The 17,615-nt window shown below is 38.6% G+C and overlaps 1 protein-coding gene across 2 annotated transcripts in view; it reads left to right on the top strand.

The window, feature by feature from the left end:
- The window catches only part of RNGTT (RNA guanylyltransferase and 5'-phosphatase), a 179,383-nt gene that overhangs the window by 11,284 nt on the left and 150,484 nt on the right, over positions 1 to 17,615 (top strand). For both annotated transcript variants that reach the window (XM_084284969.1, XM_084284970.1), the window contains exons 5-8: positions 3,755 to 3,830; positions 7,672 to 7,921; positions 14,804 to 14,913; positions 15,713 to 15,814. In XM_084284969.1, the coding sequence (XP_084141095.1) occupies positions 3,755 to 3,830; positions 7,672 to 7,921; positions 14,804 to 14,913; positions 15,713 to 15,814 (538 nt within the window). The remainder of the gene's footprint in view (positions 1 to 3,754; positions 3,831 to 7,671; positions 7,922 to 14,803; positions 14,914 to 15,712; positions 15,815 to 17,615) is intronic.

The following is a 17,615-nucleotide window of genomic DNA, read 5'->3' as shown; positions in this document are numbered from 1 at the left end:
CTTCTTTTATCTGTTTTCATTATTTTTTTTCTGTTAATTTATATAAGCTGAAGAATTTCTGCCGTACAGTGTTTGTGCATATATAAATATGTTTTTTTTTAAACTCCAGAGTAAACTGCTGCTTTTTACAGAAACCAGTATGTTTCTGCATAAGTCATTTTGAATCCAGTTATTGACTTTGTGCAGAAAATACAGAGGCTTAAGAACTGTCTACAAACACAAAATACCTGCAGTGTGTTTTTGAAACTCCTGCTGATACAGATGAAGGTTATGCATTGCCTGATTGTTGTTCTAGCATTCGATGGCCTGGCTTCCTTGAAGTCATATTTAGTAACTGAATTATCAGATATTCTGTAACAAATTTCACAAAACAGCTGATTATTTGCCAGAAATTGATAGTAAACATTAGGCTAAGCGTTTCTGTAGCATAGTGTCTCATAGTAATTATTCAAATGTCATGAGGCTGACTTTTGTCAGAGCAGAATAAGTTCTCAAGTGAATTTTAGTTCTAGTAAGAGCACTTTATTCTGATTTTTGGTAAGCACATTAATATTCATCTCTATCTGCTGATGTGCAGAAATGACTCCACAACTGTAGGGTTGTAAAGCAGGTATACTTTATTGTGGTGCACCAGGTGCACTGGGAGTAGCTTCCCTCAAAAAAGTGTGTGCCTTCCTGGTCGTTTCTCAGATTTATACATGAATACTGTTACATATTACATGAGCTCTATTACATATTCATTCATTTCTCCCCAAAAGGCGGACCTCTTCCTAGTCCTTGTTTCCATACTCCCCTCCCTTAGCTCCTCCCGGTTGCACCCGTGCCTGGTGGTCACGGGCTGGGGTCTATCAGGACGAAGGCAACAAGGAAGAGGAGGTTAAACTTTTTACCTTTCTGGTCTTTGACCTTCTCTTGGACAGTATTTAGGAGTTTTTGCTTATCTTTGCCTTGTTTCCTGCCAAAGAGTTGTTCATCCTTCCCTAATGAGTTGTTCATTCTTCCCTTATCCATTGGCCTTGAGTGATGTCTTCCTTTTTACATTTGCTTCTCATAAGGTTCTCGTCTACATTCTTCAATAATTAGCATATTGTACCATATATGTAGCTACATATTAATTCAGATAAGTTTTAGCATCTTCCCCGTCTCACTACAAGCTATCAGAGACAAGAAATTACTGTGCAGCTTAGTTTCCACATTCAGAAGGGGTTTTGTCCTTGGGCAAAAGATGATAGTTCTGCAACCTGACTGAAAAAGAGTGTCTGTATGACTTGGAAGCACATAGAACAGTTGTTTGTGTAGGTGTCATTGATGAGAGCTTGGTAAACTAAGCTAGTATGCTCACACAGTTCAGGATTCACACAGTCTTGGAACAGTGGAGGTTGGAGGGGACCTCTGGAAACCACCCAGCCTATCACCCCCCCTCAGAGCAGGGTCAGCTGAAGCAGGTCGCTTAGGACCGTGTTCCTCTAGGTGTTGACAGTCCACAAGGTTGGGGACTTCGCAACACCTTCTGGCAACCTTTTTTCCAGTGTTTGATCACCCTTAAAATAAAAAAGGCTTTGTTTCTTTTTGTCCTTGCGTTTGAACAAAGTTTTTTGTATTTCAATCCGTGCCCATTGCTTCTTGACCCATCACTGGATACCACTGAGAATCTTATTTTTATTAATGCTGAGACATTTAATTGAAGCACATTATTAAGTCCTTCACATAATTTCCTTTCAGATACTTTATTATTTCTGTATTCCTCATGGAATGAAGTTTTAATTTGAAACCTCTGTTTTCTTCCCTGAACTGTAGCACAAGTATGTGATATGAAAAACTGCTAAATGAGACAGCGAGTGGGATCAGCTATTGGCAGTACTGCAGAAAATGAAATACTGTTACGGGTCAGCAATTTATGTGGAATATGGATACCATTGTAACATGCACAAAATAGCAGACCCGTTTAACTGCTATTTAAACTTTTAAAATGCCGCTTTCAGTGTTGAGTCATTAACTTTTGGACTTAAGTGTATTTTGGAATGTTCTTACACTATTTAGAGTATTTTTTTTCTTGACTCTTAATTGACTTTTTTTTTTTCCCATAGAAATGAATCAATGTCTTGAATAAGCTCTTGACCTGTAGTTTAGGCTTTTGTAGCAAAAGTGAAATGTTGGGATATTCCACTTCCCTTCTGTTAGTTACAGAAAGGTTATTTCTGGTTCTGGAAGAAAAAGCATCCAAGGGATTGGTGTGGAGGATGTTTTTATCACGAGGGAAAGCAGTCTGCAGGAGTGATAGTACAACACCCCGTGTGACCATTCCTTTCCAAACCATTGGTCTCATTGCTGAAAAGCTTCTTATCTTTGGCATGTGTATAAAATTATTGACTTAACCTTTTTGGTAGCAGCAACAGCTGCAGGGCTTATTGATAGCAATTGTGTGCCATTTCAGTGCTGGTGTTAAGATTAGACATGAAAAGAGCCTGAAATGTGAATGATAAGTGATCAACGTTTTCTATTCAGCTAGTACTCTATAGGATGGAAGCTTTATTTTTGCAACTTGAAGGACTGCAACATGCCTGCCAACTTCAAGGGAACAAAACAGCAAGATTTTGCTTAAGCAGGAAACAAAGGAGAAGTGATTGCTGGGAACAAATTCTATGAGGAAGCTAAAATTAATTTCCTTTGATGCAAGTTACAATTTTTGTTGTTATTAATGGTTCGAATATGCGAATCCAAGAAATTCCTGGTATTTCTTGCCTTGCTTTATTAAGAAGGGAAGCTCAAATTGTTGCTGACTTACTCTGCTAACTATGGTAGAGAAGAAAGTAAATCAACAAAAGCCTGCTTTATAGTCAGAGCTGTAAAATGTGTTAATATTAAGAATAATTGCGTTTGGTGTGAGTGGAAACTTTGATGCTGTGGTGTTTGCCATTTTAAAAAAAAAAAAAAAAAAAAAAAAAAAAAGAAAGCACTGTGAGGAAGAGTCAACACTTTGCCTGAATCCTTCACCACATTTTAGCCCTACAAGTTTCAGACTTGGTTTGTGTATCACTAGATGGTGCTGTTGCCTTGAAATGGACGGGAAAAAAAGAGGAGTTCCAATGTTTGACTTTTCCCCTCCTTTCACTGAGGAATGAATTCAGTAAAAGAGAGGGGGAAAATTTGTTTTTTCTTAAATTGAAAAGATTAGTAGTTGATGGCAATTACATTGTTGTATAATTTTATTTCTGTAGTGTTTGTTTTTCTCTGAAATCGGTATGTCTGGTCTTAGCGTGGTAATTACGAATTTGACATGGAGTTGTAGTCTATTGACGCTGCTTTCAAGTTTGAAGTAGGGTAATCTGGGTATGATTTTTATGCCTGATGGTGTGAAATAAATGTAATGCTTGTTGAATCCATTAAAGCACAGTTATCGAATTTGACTGCAATGTATTCTGATAAGTGTTTGATCATTCATTAAAAAAAACAAACAACAGAGAACAATTTTGAATCTAGTCTGTATTAGCCACATTTGAGTTGCATTAAGTTAGTGTTTTTGAGTTGGTGCAGTCTGAAGTATCCTACATGTATATTCTTGTTGCTAATAATTTGCAGGAAGAATGTAATAAATATTTTTTTAGGCTTGTATGCATTAAGCCATCTGGGATGCCTTGATAGGAAGGAAGATAACTCATTTGTGTTATTGATGAAGATCCAAAAACACTTGTGAAACTAAAACATTTGTTAAAACTACTTTAAAATGATTATTCTCTTCTCTTGCTTCGTCTAGGTGTCCATTGCACGCATGGTTTCAACAGAACTGGATTTCTGATCTGTGCCTTTTTGGTTGAAAAGATGGACTGGAGGTAACTGAATTTTAATTCCTGTGAATTTGTAGACTAATAGCATCTTCAGTATGTTTTACTTATCATCTTGACAGCATAGCTTTGACAGCATAGCTGTCAAGACGATAAACAGCTACTCACTGTTTATTTTAAAACTTCCTACTAATTTTGAGCAAACAATGCTAACAGTATTCCTAAGGTAGCTTAGGCTCAGCCAGTCAAAATTTTCAGGTCTGGTAGGTCAAAGTTAGCTCTGCCTGCTGTGTGTGGGCTTTTGGAAGTGTATGGATTGTGCTGTCTCTGTCCCCCATGACATACCCCATGCTTTGAGTAATAATGTAGAGTTCAGAGAATGCTCAGAGTTTTTTTTTTCTTCTGCTTTCTCACAAAGGTTTGTGTTTAACTCTTCTAGTTTCTTGAGTTCTGAAAAGGAGACATTAGCTAGAGCAACAGTGGAGAGACATCGACACTTCTGGGTTGGTGATGGGGAAACACAGTCCTTGTTTCCAGTCACTGTTTGACTAAAGTCTGTGGCATGTTTCTACAGAGGCACCTGTACTTTAAAAGTTTTGTGCCCTCATAAATAGTAATGAACTTGCTAAATAATGCTGACTTTAAAAAATACTGCCTGTACCATTCTGATGAGCCTGAGTTTGCACCTTTGGTAGTGTTCGTGAAACACTGTCTCTGAGCCGACTGGGTCATGTGCAAGGTGTGTTCCTTAATGAGTCCTTTCAGCAGTTGGATGGTATTTCTGGTACGGTCCTTTAAGGGAAGAAAATTATACTCCAGTTGCTGCCTGTTCTTGTGACTGGACATAGAGTTCACTTGGTGATTACCGTGTATTTGCAAGCTGTTTGCAAAGAACTGGGTCATCGCTTTCTGTTAGTAAACTTGGAATAAAGGCACTGGAGTAATGGAGACAGAACAGTGTTAACAGTGGGTGGCTGATTCTTGGCAGAATCTTAGCTGAGTACAGGAATTAGACACAGATACTGAGATTTTTATAGCATGATTATAGTTATTCCTATGAAATAGCAAATCTGTATGCTTTTAATGTAACAACTTAAAAGCAGCATGCAGTAATCAGACTCAGTATTGTGCATTTCCTCTTTGGAGAAAACGACCGCAAGTCTATTTGCAAGTCCTTTTATGCAGCCTCTTTTTTTTTTTCAAACCTGTGTGGGAAAAGCCTTAAAACTTAGCAGCCATATCTTCTTTGTTTTGTTTTTGTTTTGTTCAAATAACTAATTATATCAAGTTTGTTCCTCTCTGTAATGCTGTTTTAACAGAGCACTCAGACTCCACTTGATAGGTAAAAATGTCCACAGCAGAAGAATTTCTGCAAGGTGGTAGTTAATGCTAAGCATTGTATCAAGATAAATCCAATTTGCTGTATCATTCGTTAAAATAAGGCACTGTTATTTGCTGTAGAGGAAATAAGGTTTTCCTGATGGAAAAATCCATCCATATTCATTCCTTAAGCGTATGATACGAGAGTACAGCTGATGCATTGTGAATGCGGAGAGGTATTTTAAAATACAGAGTTAGTTTAAAGAAAGGTCATCCAGACTGAAAGCCCTCTAGCTAATCATCAGAAACCTTACTAGATTTTCTTTCTTTACACCTCGTTTTCCTGGAAGACGGCTATATTTCTAGAACTTGCACAGTATGTTTTCTTTCTGCTAGCTTTCTGAGCTTAAAATCTCTCCTGCTTCTTTTGGCTTTCATTATTATCTATTCCATAATAGCTCAGAGTTCTTCTAATTTAACAGGAGACAAATTTGAGTGTGTTTCAGGCCCCATCTCTTTTTGGTTTGTTTTAGCTTTTTGGTAGCATTGATTACAGAAGATGTAATTTGATTTAAGAAAGATACAGAAGTAAAAATTGTCTCGTGAGGAAGAAATCAGGAATTCTATGAAACAGAATGAAGAACATCTTTCTAAGTAACTCAGATATTAAACTGTCATTTCTGAGATCCCCTGACCATCTGATAGCCTTACTCCTGAAAGTGTTTTCTATTTTTACTGAAGATCAGGAGAGGGAACCAAACTTATCTGGTTCTTAGGAAGTATATCTCTCTCTTTTGGGACACTTATCTCAAAGTTCTCAGGCATTGTCTTGTACTGGATGGATCAGACAAAAAATGATTTTTGTATTTAGCTTTTTTTTTTTTTTTATTTTATCTGTATGGTTTCCTTGTTCCAGGGGTAGACTATTTTATTATCTGAAAAAATATTCACGGCAAATCATATGCGCTTTTGTTTCCAGCTTCAGGATTCGTGCTTGTCAAGAAGCCTGATGGGGATTTACCTTTTAGTGATCTCTCTTATATTTTATAGATTCATTCAGGTTGGAAAAGACCTCTAAGATCATCTGGTCCACCCTTTAACCTAGCACTTCCAGGGACGGTGACTCAACCACTTCCATGGGCAGCCTGTTCCAACACTTCACAACCTGTTCCATGTAGAGATTTCTCCTAATATCCAACCTAAACCTCCCCTGGTGCAACTTAAAGCTATCTCCTCTTGTCTTATCACTTGGCACTTGGGAGAAAAGGCTGATCCCCACCCTGCTTATAGCCTCTTTTGAGGTAGTTGTAGAGCATGAAAAGGTCTCCCTTAAACCTCCTTTCCTCCAGGCCAAACAACTTTCTCAGCAGCTCCTCATAAGAGTTGTTCTCTAGGCCCTTCACCAGCTTTGTTGCCTTTCTCAGGACACGCTCCAGCACCTCAATGTCCTTCTTGTAGTGAGGGGCCCAAAACCGCACACAGTACTCAAGGTGCGGCCTCACCAGAGCTGAGTACAGGGGGACGATCACCTCCCTGCCCCTGCTGGTCCTAAAGCTCTTTCTAATACAAGCCAGGATGCTGTTGGCCTTCTCTACCACCTGGGCACACTGCTGGCTCACATTCAGCCAGCTATCAACCAATACCCCCAGGTCTCTTTCTGCCAGGCAGCTTTCCAGCTGCTTTTCCCTCAGCCTGCAGTGCTGCATGGGGTTGTTGTGCCACAAGTGCAGGGCCCAGCATTTAGCCTTGCTGAACCTCACACAGCTGGCCTTGGCCCATCGGTCCTGCCTATCCAGACCCCTCTGCAGAGCCCTCCTACCCTCAAGCAGATCAATGCTCATGCCCAACTTGATGTCTTGTGCTCATTGACATAAATTTTGGAGTGTTCTCCAGTTGGCTAGTAAAGGTGCTTGGCTGTTAGTTTGGTTTCAAACTTCTGGTGTGATTCTGTCTACGGTTTATTACTGCGGTTAAGTTTGAGAGTTAGAAGTCCTTCCCTGTTTAGATAAATTATATTTTTTAAATCATATATTTTTTGAGAGAAGCTGCCTGTAAGAGAAATTGCTACAAAAGATTTGGATGCATTTTGTCAGTGTGATGGCAAAGCCTCTAGGGAAGGTAATTCTTAGGAGGAAGTGTGTAGCCGTATTTGAATTTTATGACTTAAATTTCTGTTCATCAAGACTTCTTTTCCTCTTCATTCAGTCCTTAAGTACTTAGCTACATGTCATCCATTCCTTCTCTACAGCAATAATAGAAGTTGTAGTTACAACAAAAGTTTTGCCTAGGTGACCAGCAGGTTGCTCTTAGCTGCAGTTAGGAGATGAAGCAGACCAAGATATAAACACAGGATCTACATGATCAATGCAAAATCTTCTGCAAGAGCAATACAGTTGCTGGGCTGATCTAAGTATGGTGGTTTGAATATCATGAATGTTTTTGTAATTAACATTTGGGGATTTTTTTTCTGAATTTGCAGTACCAATACATTTTAAATAAGTTTTAGTCATGCTATGCCCTAACTAATAAATAAGACATACAGAGTAATTTTCCCATTTTTATTTGACAGTATTGAGGCAGCTGTGGCTACTTTTGCTCAGGCTAGACCACCAGGTATTTATAAAGGGGATTATTTGAAGGAATTATTCCGTCGTTATGGAGATGAAGATGATGCACCATCACCACCTGAGCTCCCAGAATGGTGCTTTGAGGAAGATGAAGAGGAGGATGATGACAGTGGTAGAACAGGAAGCCAAGAATCAGAACCTGGATCATCAAGCTCTTCGTTTGGCAAAAGGAGAAAAGAACGCCTAAAACTGGTATTTTTGATTAAAAACTTTAATATTCTAATTGCTAAGATTACTTTCATAAACGTTTAGTCATATGTTCCTACATTGTATGTGACAGAAAAGTGCTAGTGGTCGTTCAAGTCAGGAACAGGTAGTACTGCCTCAAGCCAGGAAAAACAGGTAGACTTGTTGCAAACTTTGTTTCCTGCCTGAACACTGAACTTCAACATTTAACTCCTCACCTATTTCAGTTGTAATAATGATTTAAAATTATTCTAATACAACATTTTTTTAAGCTTGAGTTGAGATAGTAGAGCTTTTCTCAATTGTTCAGTCTGTCTTTAGAGGTGAAATGTTATGGGATGTGTATATAAAACAGTTTTTATTTATTTTTTGCAGCCATGTGTGGATAAAATTAAAAATCTTTTAAGTTCAGTGCTTATTCTAATAAATATTCTTACTTTTGAGAATCCAGGGGGGTTGAGACTAGGATTAGCAAACAGCAATAGGATTTTAAAAACCCCAAGACAGTTGGAAATCATATTTTTTTTTCAAAGCTATTTTAACTATAATAGTGATAAGAAGTAGAAGAAATGTGATCACTTATTGTGATTATTTAGACAAATTTGCATAATTCTGATGGATTAAGTTACTGTAGCTTAATTATAGTATGGAACTAATACTCAAGTATGGAGAATATTCTTGTACTGTACTAATCGTTCAGCTCTTTCCAAATCTATGACTTTTGTTTTGTATAGAAAACAAGTACAGGAGAATATTACTGAGAGCAAAACTAGATGTAGATCCTTTTGCCTACTGTTGAATTATTTTGTTTGTGTCCTGAGGTGTGTTTGCAAGCACTTGGAAATCCTCACATGAAACGTGCTGCAAAGATGTGTTTTGTTGTTACTGCAGCTGCTCATCATGCTTCACAGATTGAAGATAGTAGAAATTAGCCTGAAAGGAATGCGAAACTTTGTCCAAAGAAGCAAGATGACCTTTGAAAATCACTTTCCAATAGACCATCAGCTGAAATAAGACTGCTGATACTGTAAATATTCATAGTCAAAATATATTCAGGGATATAGCCATTACCTCTATTAGCCTTGCAGTAATACCTTGGTATCTAAAAACTTTGGGCGTTAACTGCCAAACTGATATTTTTTGACTTGTCTTTTGATGCATTAGTAATTGAGGTGTGATGGTGAGGTCCAGTGATTTATTTTTTTTCCCCACAAGTATAAAGCTAAACTGATCTGTTGAACGGGAATCACAATCCTGGCTCCCCAGGCTTTTTCTTATCTGCCAGCATGGTTTTTTTTGAAAGCTGGAAGCTAAATTATACGAATAAGCATATTAATAACGAAAACGTAATTAAGAGTTAGAGAATTTATGAAAGAAAGTCATCTAGTTAATATGCATATTCGTATAATTCAGTTTTGCAGCTCTGGAGGAACAGTCTTTGCCATGAAGAGGAGGCACGGGGAGAATTCTTTACCGTGATTCTTGGCTGGCAGATTGGACTGCTTCTTAACTGAGTAGACATGGATACAGTCTGTTTGTGATTCCTTGTAAATATGCCATCTACAGGGGGAATGATTATCAGGTAAATACCTCTTGCTCTAGATTTTCTCTTCTTTTGCTGTCTAAAGGGCTCGATGTTCATCATTACAGTTGATTTCCCTCAGCAGATGTTTTTGGCTTTCTAATTCGACCCCCTCAGCAAACACCTAGGGGTGTGTAATGTCAAACTGACGGGGGCTGGTATGATACTAATGTGCTGAAATGTTTTTGTTCGACACAAGTCTTTGTGGGAATAGAAGGAAAGTTTCATGGGTAGAGGAAAAGATGTTTCCCAGGCAGCTTGCTAGGATGATGAACAGTCAGGAGCAACTGCCCAGAAAGCCACAAGGAGAAGTTAGCATGCTGCCTGTTTCAGAAATTATGCCGGGGACACGAGAAACTTTACTGCAGCATCTTTAACTAAAGCTTCTGTATTTTGATGTCAAAGAGTCTTGACAACCTTTATTTTTTCCCTTACAAAGCGTTGGAACAGTCAGAACATAGTGCCATTACAGTTTCCTTCACCATCACCTGAATGTAGTTGACAGGTAACAGCAAGCCCCTTTGCTCTAGTCCCAGGTGTTACACAGCAAATCCAAACGTGTTTCGACTCCCTCAGTGCACGCCCTGCTGACCATAGCATTGAAGCAATATTAGCTGACACTTAGAATCTCACTTTGGGGAAAAAAAATAATTTCCAAGTATTTTGTAAATAGGGCAAAAAGTTAGAATTCTCAGCCAGAACTTTCCAACTTTTCGTGGGTCACCCAGCTCTCTTACTGTTGATTAAGGAGTACCATCTGTTCTATTTCTATGTAAGTTGTGTCTTTCACGGTAAGTACAGAGCGTAATATTTAATGCTTCTAAAATGGGTGGTTATGTCTCAGCCAGTCTGGAAGGGGTGCTTACTGCTAGGGATTTGCTTCATGATGTTGAGGGCAGGTGTCTTGTGGTCATCTGTGAGACAGAGGGAAACTCTGAAACCTCACGGCTGATATACTTAGCAAGGGTAATATTTAAGTACAAAAGTACATCGATTCAAATATTAGTGGCTTCGTTTTTCTCTTTCTAACATCCCTTCGTACATTTAACCCATATACTTAGTGTTCTGCCTGTGGACATGTCTTGATGGATATAGGAAAAAGATTTTATTATTTATTTTTTTTTTTTATTTCACAGCAGCATTTTATACACTTAAAGACAGGTGTCGTGTTTGCTTTCAGCCTTCTCTTTTCCCACATTAAATACCACTTTGTTAACATTTTCCCTATGGTCTTTTTTTTTTTTTTTTTTTTTCTTTTTTTTTTTTTTTTTAATACTTCTGACCATTCTGGTCATTCTTTGTCATGCTAACCTACATTTTTCTGAGGCATTGGTGCCTGGAATTGAACACAAGCCTCTAGCTGAGGCCATCCCAGTGCTTAATAAGGAGAAATTAGTTTCATGTGTCTTAAGGCTAATGCTTCTGCTTATATATCTCAGTATATAGAAACAAAATAATACTAATTCACGTTTTAGTCTGTTGCTGCCTCTGTCCTTTTCACTAATCGCCTACCAGTGTGTGTTTGTGTAATTCCTTATTTCTTTTTAAGTGTAGGGCTTTGTTTATATTGAATAGAGAACTCCCCCTGCCCTTCCTAAGGATAGCACTGACTTCTAAAGCTACCACCACCAAGTCACAAAACTAAGAATATGCAATTATGAAATTTAGGGAAAGTGGAATTAATTCTTACACCTAAACCAGACCCTCCAGATGCTCCTCAATAATATTTTGCCATATTTAGTTAAAAAAACAAAAACAAAACCCAAAAAACCACAACTCCTCTGAGGCTGGCTTAGAAGCAAGTTGCTTTTCTGTTTTACAGAAGTTTCATCAATCCCATGTTTTCTGAGTTACATCTGCGAGAACATGATGAGATCAAAAGCCAAGCTCAACAGAAGTGATGTTTCCTGCTTTTCCCAATTCTGCAGAGCCTGCCACTCCACAGAAAACATGATTAGTTGCACACTTTGTTATTGAGGGCAGGTGGTAGGATTTTGTTGCCTTTTTTTTTTTTTTGCTTGTTCATGTTCAGAGGCAGTTCTTGCGGTGTGATCCTCTGTTTCTAGGAATCAAATCTAAGCTGATCAGTGTCTCTCCCTTCCTCTTTCAGGAGATATGTGCTCTCTGTTTTTCTGATAAGCTTTGAAATGTTTCTTGGCCTCTGGAGGGCTGTCTTTGAGCATTTTGCACTTTGTCAAGTCTCTGAGTAGCTGAAGATGGCTCTTGCCCAGGCTTGGTGATAGCCACCGGGGTCAGGGGGCTGTAGGATTGGGGCTGTGCCCACCCACCCACCCCTCCAGGCAGGGTTCAGAATCAGAGCCAAGGATGTGGTGATACACGGCTGCTTCTCCTGCTGAAGTGATGGGCAGAGGGGTGTGGAGGGAAGGGCTTGATGAGTACAGTTCTGGCACCTTATCCAAGGAAACCTCCTCACGACCCCTGAGTGCTGAGTTAAGCAAGCATCGATACGTGCAGGTGACTCACCTTGCTTTCCTACTGCTGCGCCCTCGCTGCTGAGTGTGCTTGAGGCCTGACCTTACCCTGGAAAAGCCTCGTCTTGCCATACAGCTAAGGCTCAATTTAAACTAGCATCTGGATGAAGTCCCTGGGTAACTGAGTTGATTATATTCGTAGGCTGCAATAATCAAGTGAAATATTCTCTGCCTTGACTCTCCTACTGCCTCACCTCACAACCTCATCTCCATCCTGCGACCTCGAGCGCTTTGCTCCTCACTCCTCCCAGTCTCTACTTGTTTAAAATCCACAGCGATACAGGGAGAGGTTACAAGGTGCCTACTGGAGGCATGGAGAAGCCTGTGTGGGGAAAAAACAAAATACACAAGCTTGGCTTGGCTGTCCAATTGTAAGCACTGTTGTTTCCCTAAGTCTTTCAGACTTGCACCTTTCCTCAACCCTCAAAACCTAATTGTGTATGTGTGTATACGTATGATTGTGTGCATCAAACACCTGCCACCTGTGCAAGAGACCCTGCTCCACCTGGTCAGGTCTTTAAAATCAATAAACAGTTGAAATTGCTGACAGTAAACAACAACCAAACCAAGCAAGGTACCTGGAACCAAATCAGTGTGTATCCTTCCTATGTGCTGCGAAGCTAATGCTTTTGTAATTTGGAGTAATGCACTCGAACTTTTTATCTTTCTCACCATACAGAGATTTTAAACTTCTCAAGATTACAGTGATACAATATCACGCTTGGGATATCAGGCATAGAAGTGGCATGCAGCTGATTTCAGTTCACACGGTCACTTGATCATACTATGCATTCGGACATTAGCAGCTCCAAAGCAGTTGTGTATGTGCATAACTCTCTTAATCAGATAATCTGCAAGAGAGCGTTTCAAAGGGCAGGCACTGGTTTCACATTTGACTTTATTCTTTTTTAAATCTTTGCTGTTGCCTGCTTTTTGCTTTCACCTGTGCAGTCCCTACTGGCATTGCACTCTGGCGTTCTGCAAACAGAAATAACACGGGATAAGCGATGCACCAGAAGTCTGCGGAGCTTGGCGTAGTTAAGGTTATGGACTAGCTTTTTTCTTTAGGATATGCTGTTCTTAGAACATGCTTTGGTGAGGCAGCCGAGCCAATCTTAACTAAATGCAGGCTGTACTGAAAACTCCAGTTCTTCTTTCCTTTCACTCCCTGTGCTCCTTCTGCTTCCCTTGCGCTGGCTCCAGCGTTGACTCATCCTATGGTGAGCTAGTTTAGGATACTAATTTGGCAGAATATTACTAATTCATGTTGTTATTTTTGCCAACTTAGTTCTGAGACTTGCACAAGGGTAGAAGAGATGAGTGCAATGGTGTGTGGAAGGGGAAGGGAGCAAAAAAGCTCCTTTCATCAGTAATATAGAGTTAGATTTGTTCAAGCAAGTTGCAAGCGTTTTAGAGAACAGGTAGGAGATGCTTCTGTCTTCATTTGCAGAATTCATAGCTCAACAAGTAAAACATACTTTGATCTTTTTTGAGAAGCACTGAGATTTTGATACGCTGTCAAAATAAGTCTGGTAGGTCTGAAACCTCCATAGAAATCTTTAGTTAAGCAGGTTTCTCAACGTGATGTTCCCAACGTGTTATTCTCAACAATCAGCCTTATTGTGTTCTGTTGCGCAGAATTTGTTGTTATTCCACCCATCATCAAGCCTTTTTGGGAACACAAAGGTTGTTTGAGTTTGGCTCTTACTGCCAGTGCTCTTTTATTGATCTCTACTGAGACTGTTCTGTGACATTCAGGATAGCTTCTACGTTTTGGTAACTTTTTTCCCCCTACAGTGTAAGTTTACGTTTCGAAACATGTAATGTGCTAGATACCTAAAGTGGAGGTAAAATCCATGTGTTAAAGCATCTTGTATTGTAATTACAGTTTAGATCTGAATAGCATTAATTATTGAATTAAAAATGTATCTCAGAGATTCCAAGGGAGAAAAATAAGACTTAATTGGTTCATCTGCTGAGGTATTTGCTTTAAAAAAAAATGTCCAAAAATGTTTCCATGACTTTAAAGTATAAAAGAAATTAGCTTACTATTTTTTCTGCTGTTGTTAGTATTATTTTCCATGGATGGAGGAGAACGCTGAATTGTTGGTCTAGAAATACAATTTATATATTAAAAAATATTTTGTAACACTTCATAGTTCAACTTTGTCATTAGTATCTAGTTTACTTATTTTCAGGCCTTTTTTTTTCTTTTTCTTTGACACATTTAAAATGGTGTCATAAAGACTTGTGCGAGAGGGACTTTTCTGACCTTTCAGCACAGCATTTTTCTCCAGGCTTGTGATACTGTTTAGGTCCGGATTCTCATCCACATCCATATGTCCAACGCTACCTTATTGTAATACTAAGTGTACTGAAGATTATTAATTTGATCCCTAATGCAAATTACTTATGACCAATTTACAATTACATATTTGATACTAGAGTACTTACTTCTTAAATAAAAAACATGTTAATTACAAATAAAAGGTGCTGTAGCTTGATGTAAGAACTTTCAAGAAAGTTCTACAGTGCCTATCCCTTACCATTTCCTCCTTTCTTCCCTTCCTCCTGCTCATCTTAAATCTTGTGTTCATAATATGGCCCACATATTTGGTTTTATTGGCAAAGTTGAACTGATGTTTCTTGGTATTTTGGGGAGTATTAGTGCTGGACTGGAAGGAGTCTTCAAGTTTGGTATTGCTCATGAAGGTCATGTGTTGCAAAACTAACCTGACTCTTGTATTGACATGTTCTGATATGCTTTTATGAAAGCTTACGCACTAATTCTTTTTTAATTATATTTTTATTTAGGGTGCAATTTTCTTGGAAGGCATAACAGTTAAATGTGTGACCCAGGTGACAACGCAACCAAAGTTAGGAGGAATACAGCAAAAGTGCCAGCAGTTCTGTGGATGGGAAGGGTATGAGAACATTTAGAACTTCATTTCTATTGTCTAGAAATGTGCTATATTTCTAGTTTTGCAGAAGGGAACAGCTCATTAAGAATGAAAAGTGATTATTCTTAGATGGACTTTCACAAAAAAAAAAAAAAAAAAAAGGTTCAAAAAAACTTAACAGTGAAACATTGTCCTATAAAACAGAATGATCAACTGTGGATTTTAAGAAAGATTTTCAAATTGCTTTTACACTGAGATAACAATGTTTTTAGATGAATTGCTGCCATCCAATTTCAAAATGTAGTCTAGTCCAAGTATTTGTGTAAAATTTAGTGCTTCTTCATGCAGTAGATTTATTTATACAGCTGCAATTACACTCCAGTTGTAAGGTATAATACTCATTTTTATGGCCAACCTGGATTTATGTCCAATGTTAATGAGAGTTTTGGTTTTAATGTCTCAGATTCTGAACTTCATCTTTATGAGGCTGAAGAACCAGGGAGTTGCTAACAGCGCTTCCTAACTTTCTGAAGCTTACAGTTTTTCCAGTGCTTCTAGTTTTGAATTCAAACCTCTCTTCATCTAAAATTAGAACTTCGAAGTTCTACATAATTCATTGTTTTGTCATGAACAAATACCTTTGTTCTTATCAGAAAAGCATTTGGTTCTTCTCCCAAAATACCTTGTTGGGGAAGATGTTCTAACTGCCAAGTTAACCTTGCAGCAAGTCTAGTACAAGGTGTGACTTCAGTCTGATGAAAAAATGCATTGCCTTTTGTGACTACTTATTGCAGAACATTAATAAACATGTTTCTCTTTTTAGCTCTGGATTCCCTGGAGCACAGCCTGTTTCCATGGACAAGCAAAATATTAAATTTTTGGAGCAGAAGCCATACAAAGTTAGCTGGAAAGCAGACGGCACACGGTAAGCTCATTTTAAATGGAAAAAAAACCACACCACCTCGTAAGTTGGATGGATGGTTTGTACGTTCCCAGAAAAGTGTATTTGCATGTACAGTGCTGTGATCCCTTGTTCAAACTTGTAGTTTTGGTTCGTTGCGAAGGGGTCAATTTTTTTTTTCTGTAACACTACGACCTGATCAGATGATGTGTCGAATCTGTTTGATGCTAGGATTTCTGGTTTGAAATGCATCCTTATCAGAGAATCATAGAATGGCTTTGATGGGAAGGCACCTTAAAGACCATCTAGTTCCAACCCCCTTGCTCTGGGGAGGGATGCCACCCCCTAGGTCATGTTGCCCATGGCCCCATCCAATCTGGCCTCGAACACCTCCAGGGATCCTTATATCTAATTTCTCCTTTTTTCTCATGTTAGCATTTCAGGGTAGAAGAAACTCCATACGTTACCGAGTACAGAATGACAAACACGTCACTTGCAACTTTTCCTACTTGATAACTTCTACAACTGCAATTGCCTGTTTTGCAGTCGTAGTATTTCAGTGCTTACTTGAATTATTGATATTAACAAAACTTAATGGTCCTGATCAAAATCCCTTAACAGCTTTGTAAGAAGTATGAAGAGAGAGGCTGTGCCAGCTGTTCGTTCATTGATTGCTGTAACTAGCATGGGTCAGTTGATGGTTGAAATGTTTTAACAAATGCATTGAGCATTAGCTAACTCCAGCATGACAAGAACATTTTCTGTGGTGCAGTCCCCAGGACACGTTCTCAAGGTGACTAGTTTTGTGAGATTCTGATTTGAACATCATCTGTGTGGTATCCTTTTGTTGCTTTCAGACTTGTATGAAAGAGCTGTGTCACACAGGGTCTTCCATCTTCCCCCAACAGTTTGGATGAGGTGTAGAAAGTATTTCTTAGTCACATGGAAATAAACCCCCAAATGTTAGGTACACTGTTGTTCATCTACTCTTGCAAAAAGGTACTGTGGCTCTTCGTATAAGCAAATCTTCATTGAGTCAAATTCTTAAATTCCAAAATTGAGATTATTTTTGTAGGACAGAATGTTTTTAATAATTTGGAACATTTCTGAAATTACAGCTATTTTCTTGAGGCCTTGGATGACTGGAAACATAACCATTGGGGAGTGATGCTCTAACCTTTTTTCTTCAGTATTTCTGGTTTCAAAACTAAAATCAAGAATCCTAGATATTAATGGAAATGGTCTTGACCTATGCCACTTGTAGCATTTAGATCATGGTCTTCTATTTTGTTGTGAGCACTCTCTTAAGGTAGTTGGTAACAATACTTCTTATATCATATTCAATAGCATCTCGCAGGAATGTCTTATTCAGTAGTGTCTCACTAACAGGAAGAACTTGAATTGTGTGATGCATCTAATTATTTTCAACAGTTCGATCTTGACTTCTGAAATATGTTCTTTACATACAGTAGTACTTAAGCAATTGTAATCTGTACTAAGTGGAATGACTTTAATTTGTATTCACTTAAAGCAAATGAATAGATTTTCAACCTGCTTTGACTTGATCAGAAACAGCACAATTACAGTGAACGTACATGTGGTAAGAGGAGGACTCTTGGGCTTATTTGTGCCCAGCGTTTTAGACTATCACGGGAGACCAATCTTCACACGAACACAAGTTAGAAGGCATCAGTTGTATGGATGAGATGTGAGGAGATGAGAGTTCTTGTTTTCAAACTGGTTTTGTATATAGATAAAGGCAAAAAGTTTTGCTTCAGCACTTTGTAATGGAAGTCATGCTCCTTTCCGTGTGCTGACACAACAA

Source organism: Netta rufina (assembly GCF_964035555.1).
Source record: "Netta rufina genome assembly, chromosome: 3".
NCBI classification, from domain to species: domain Eukaryota; kingdom Metazoa; phylum Chordata; class Aves; order Anseriformes; family Anatidae; genus Netta; species Netta rufina.
The sequence above is the reverse complement of the archived record's forward strand: the minus strand, read 5'-3'. Positions and strand labels throughout refer to the sequence as shown.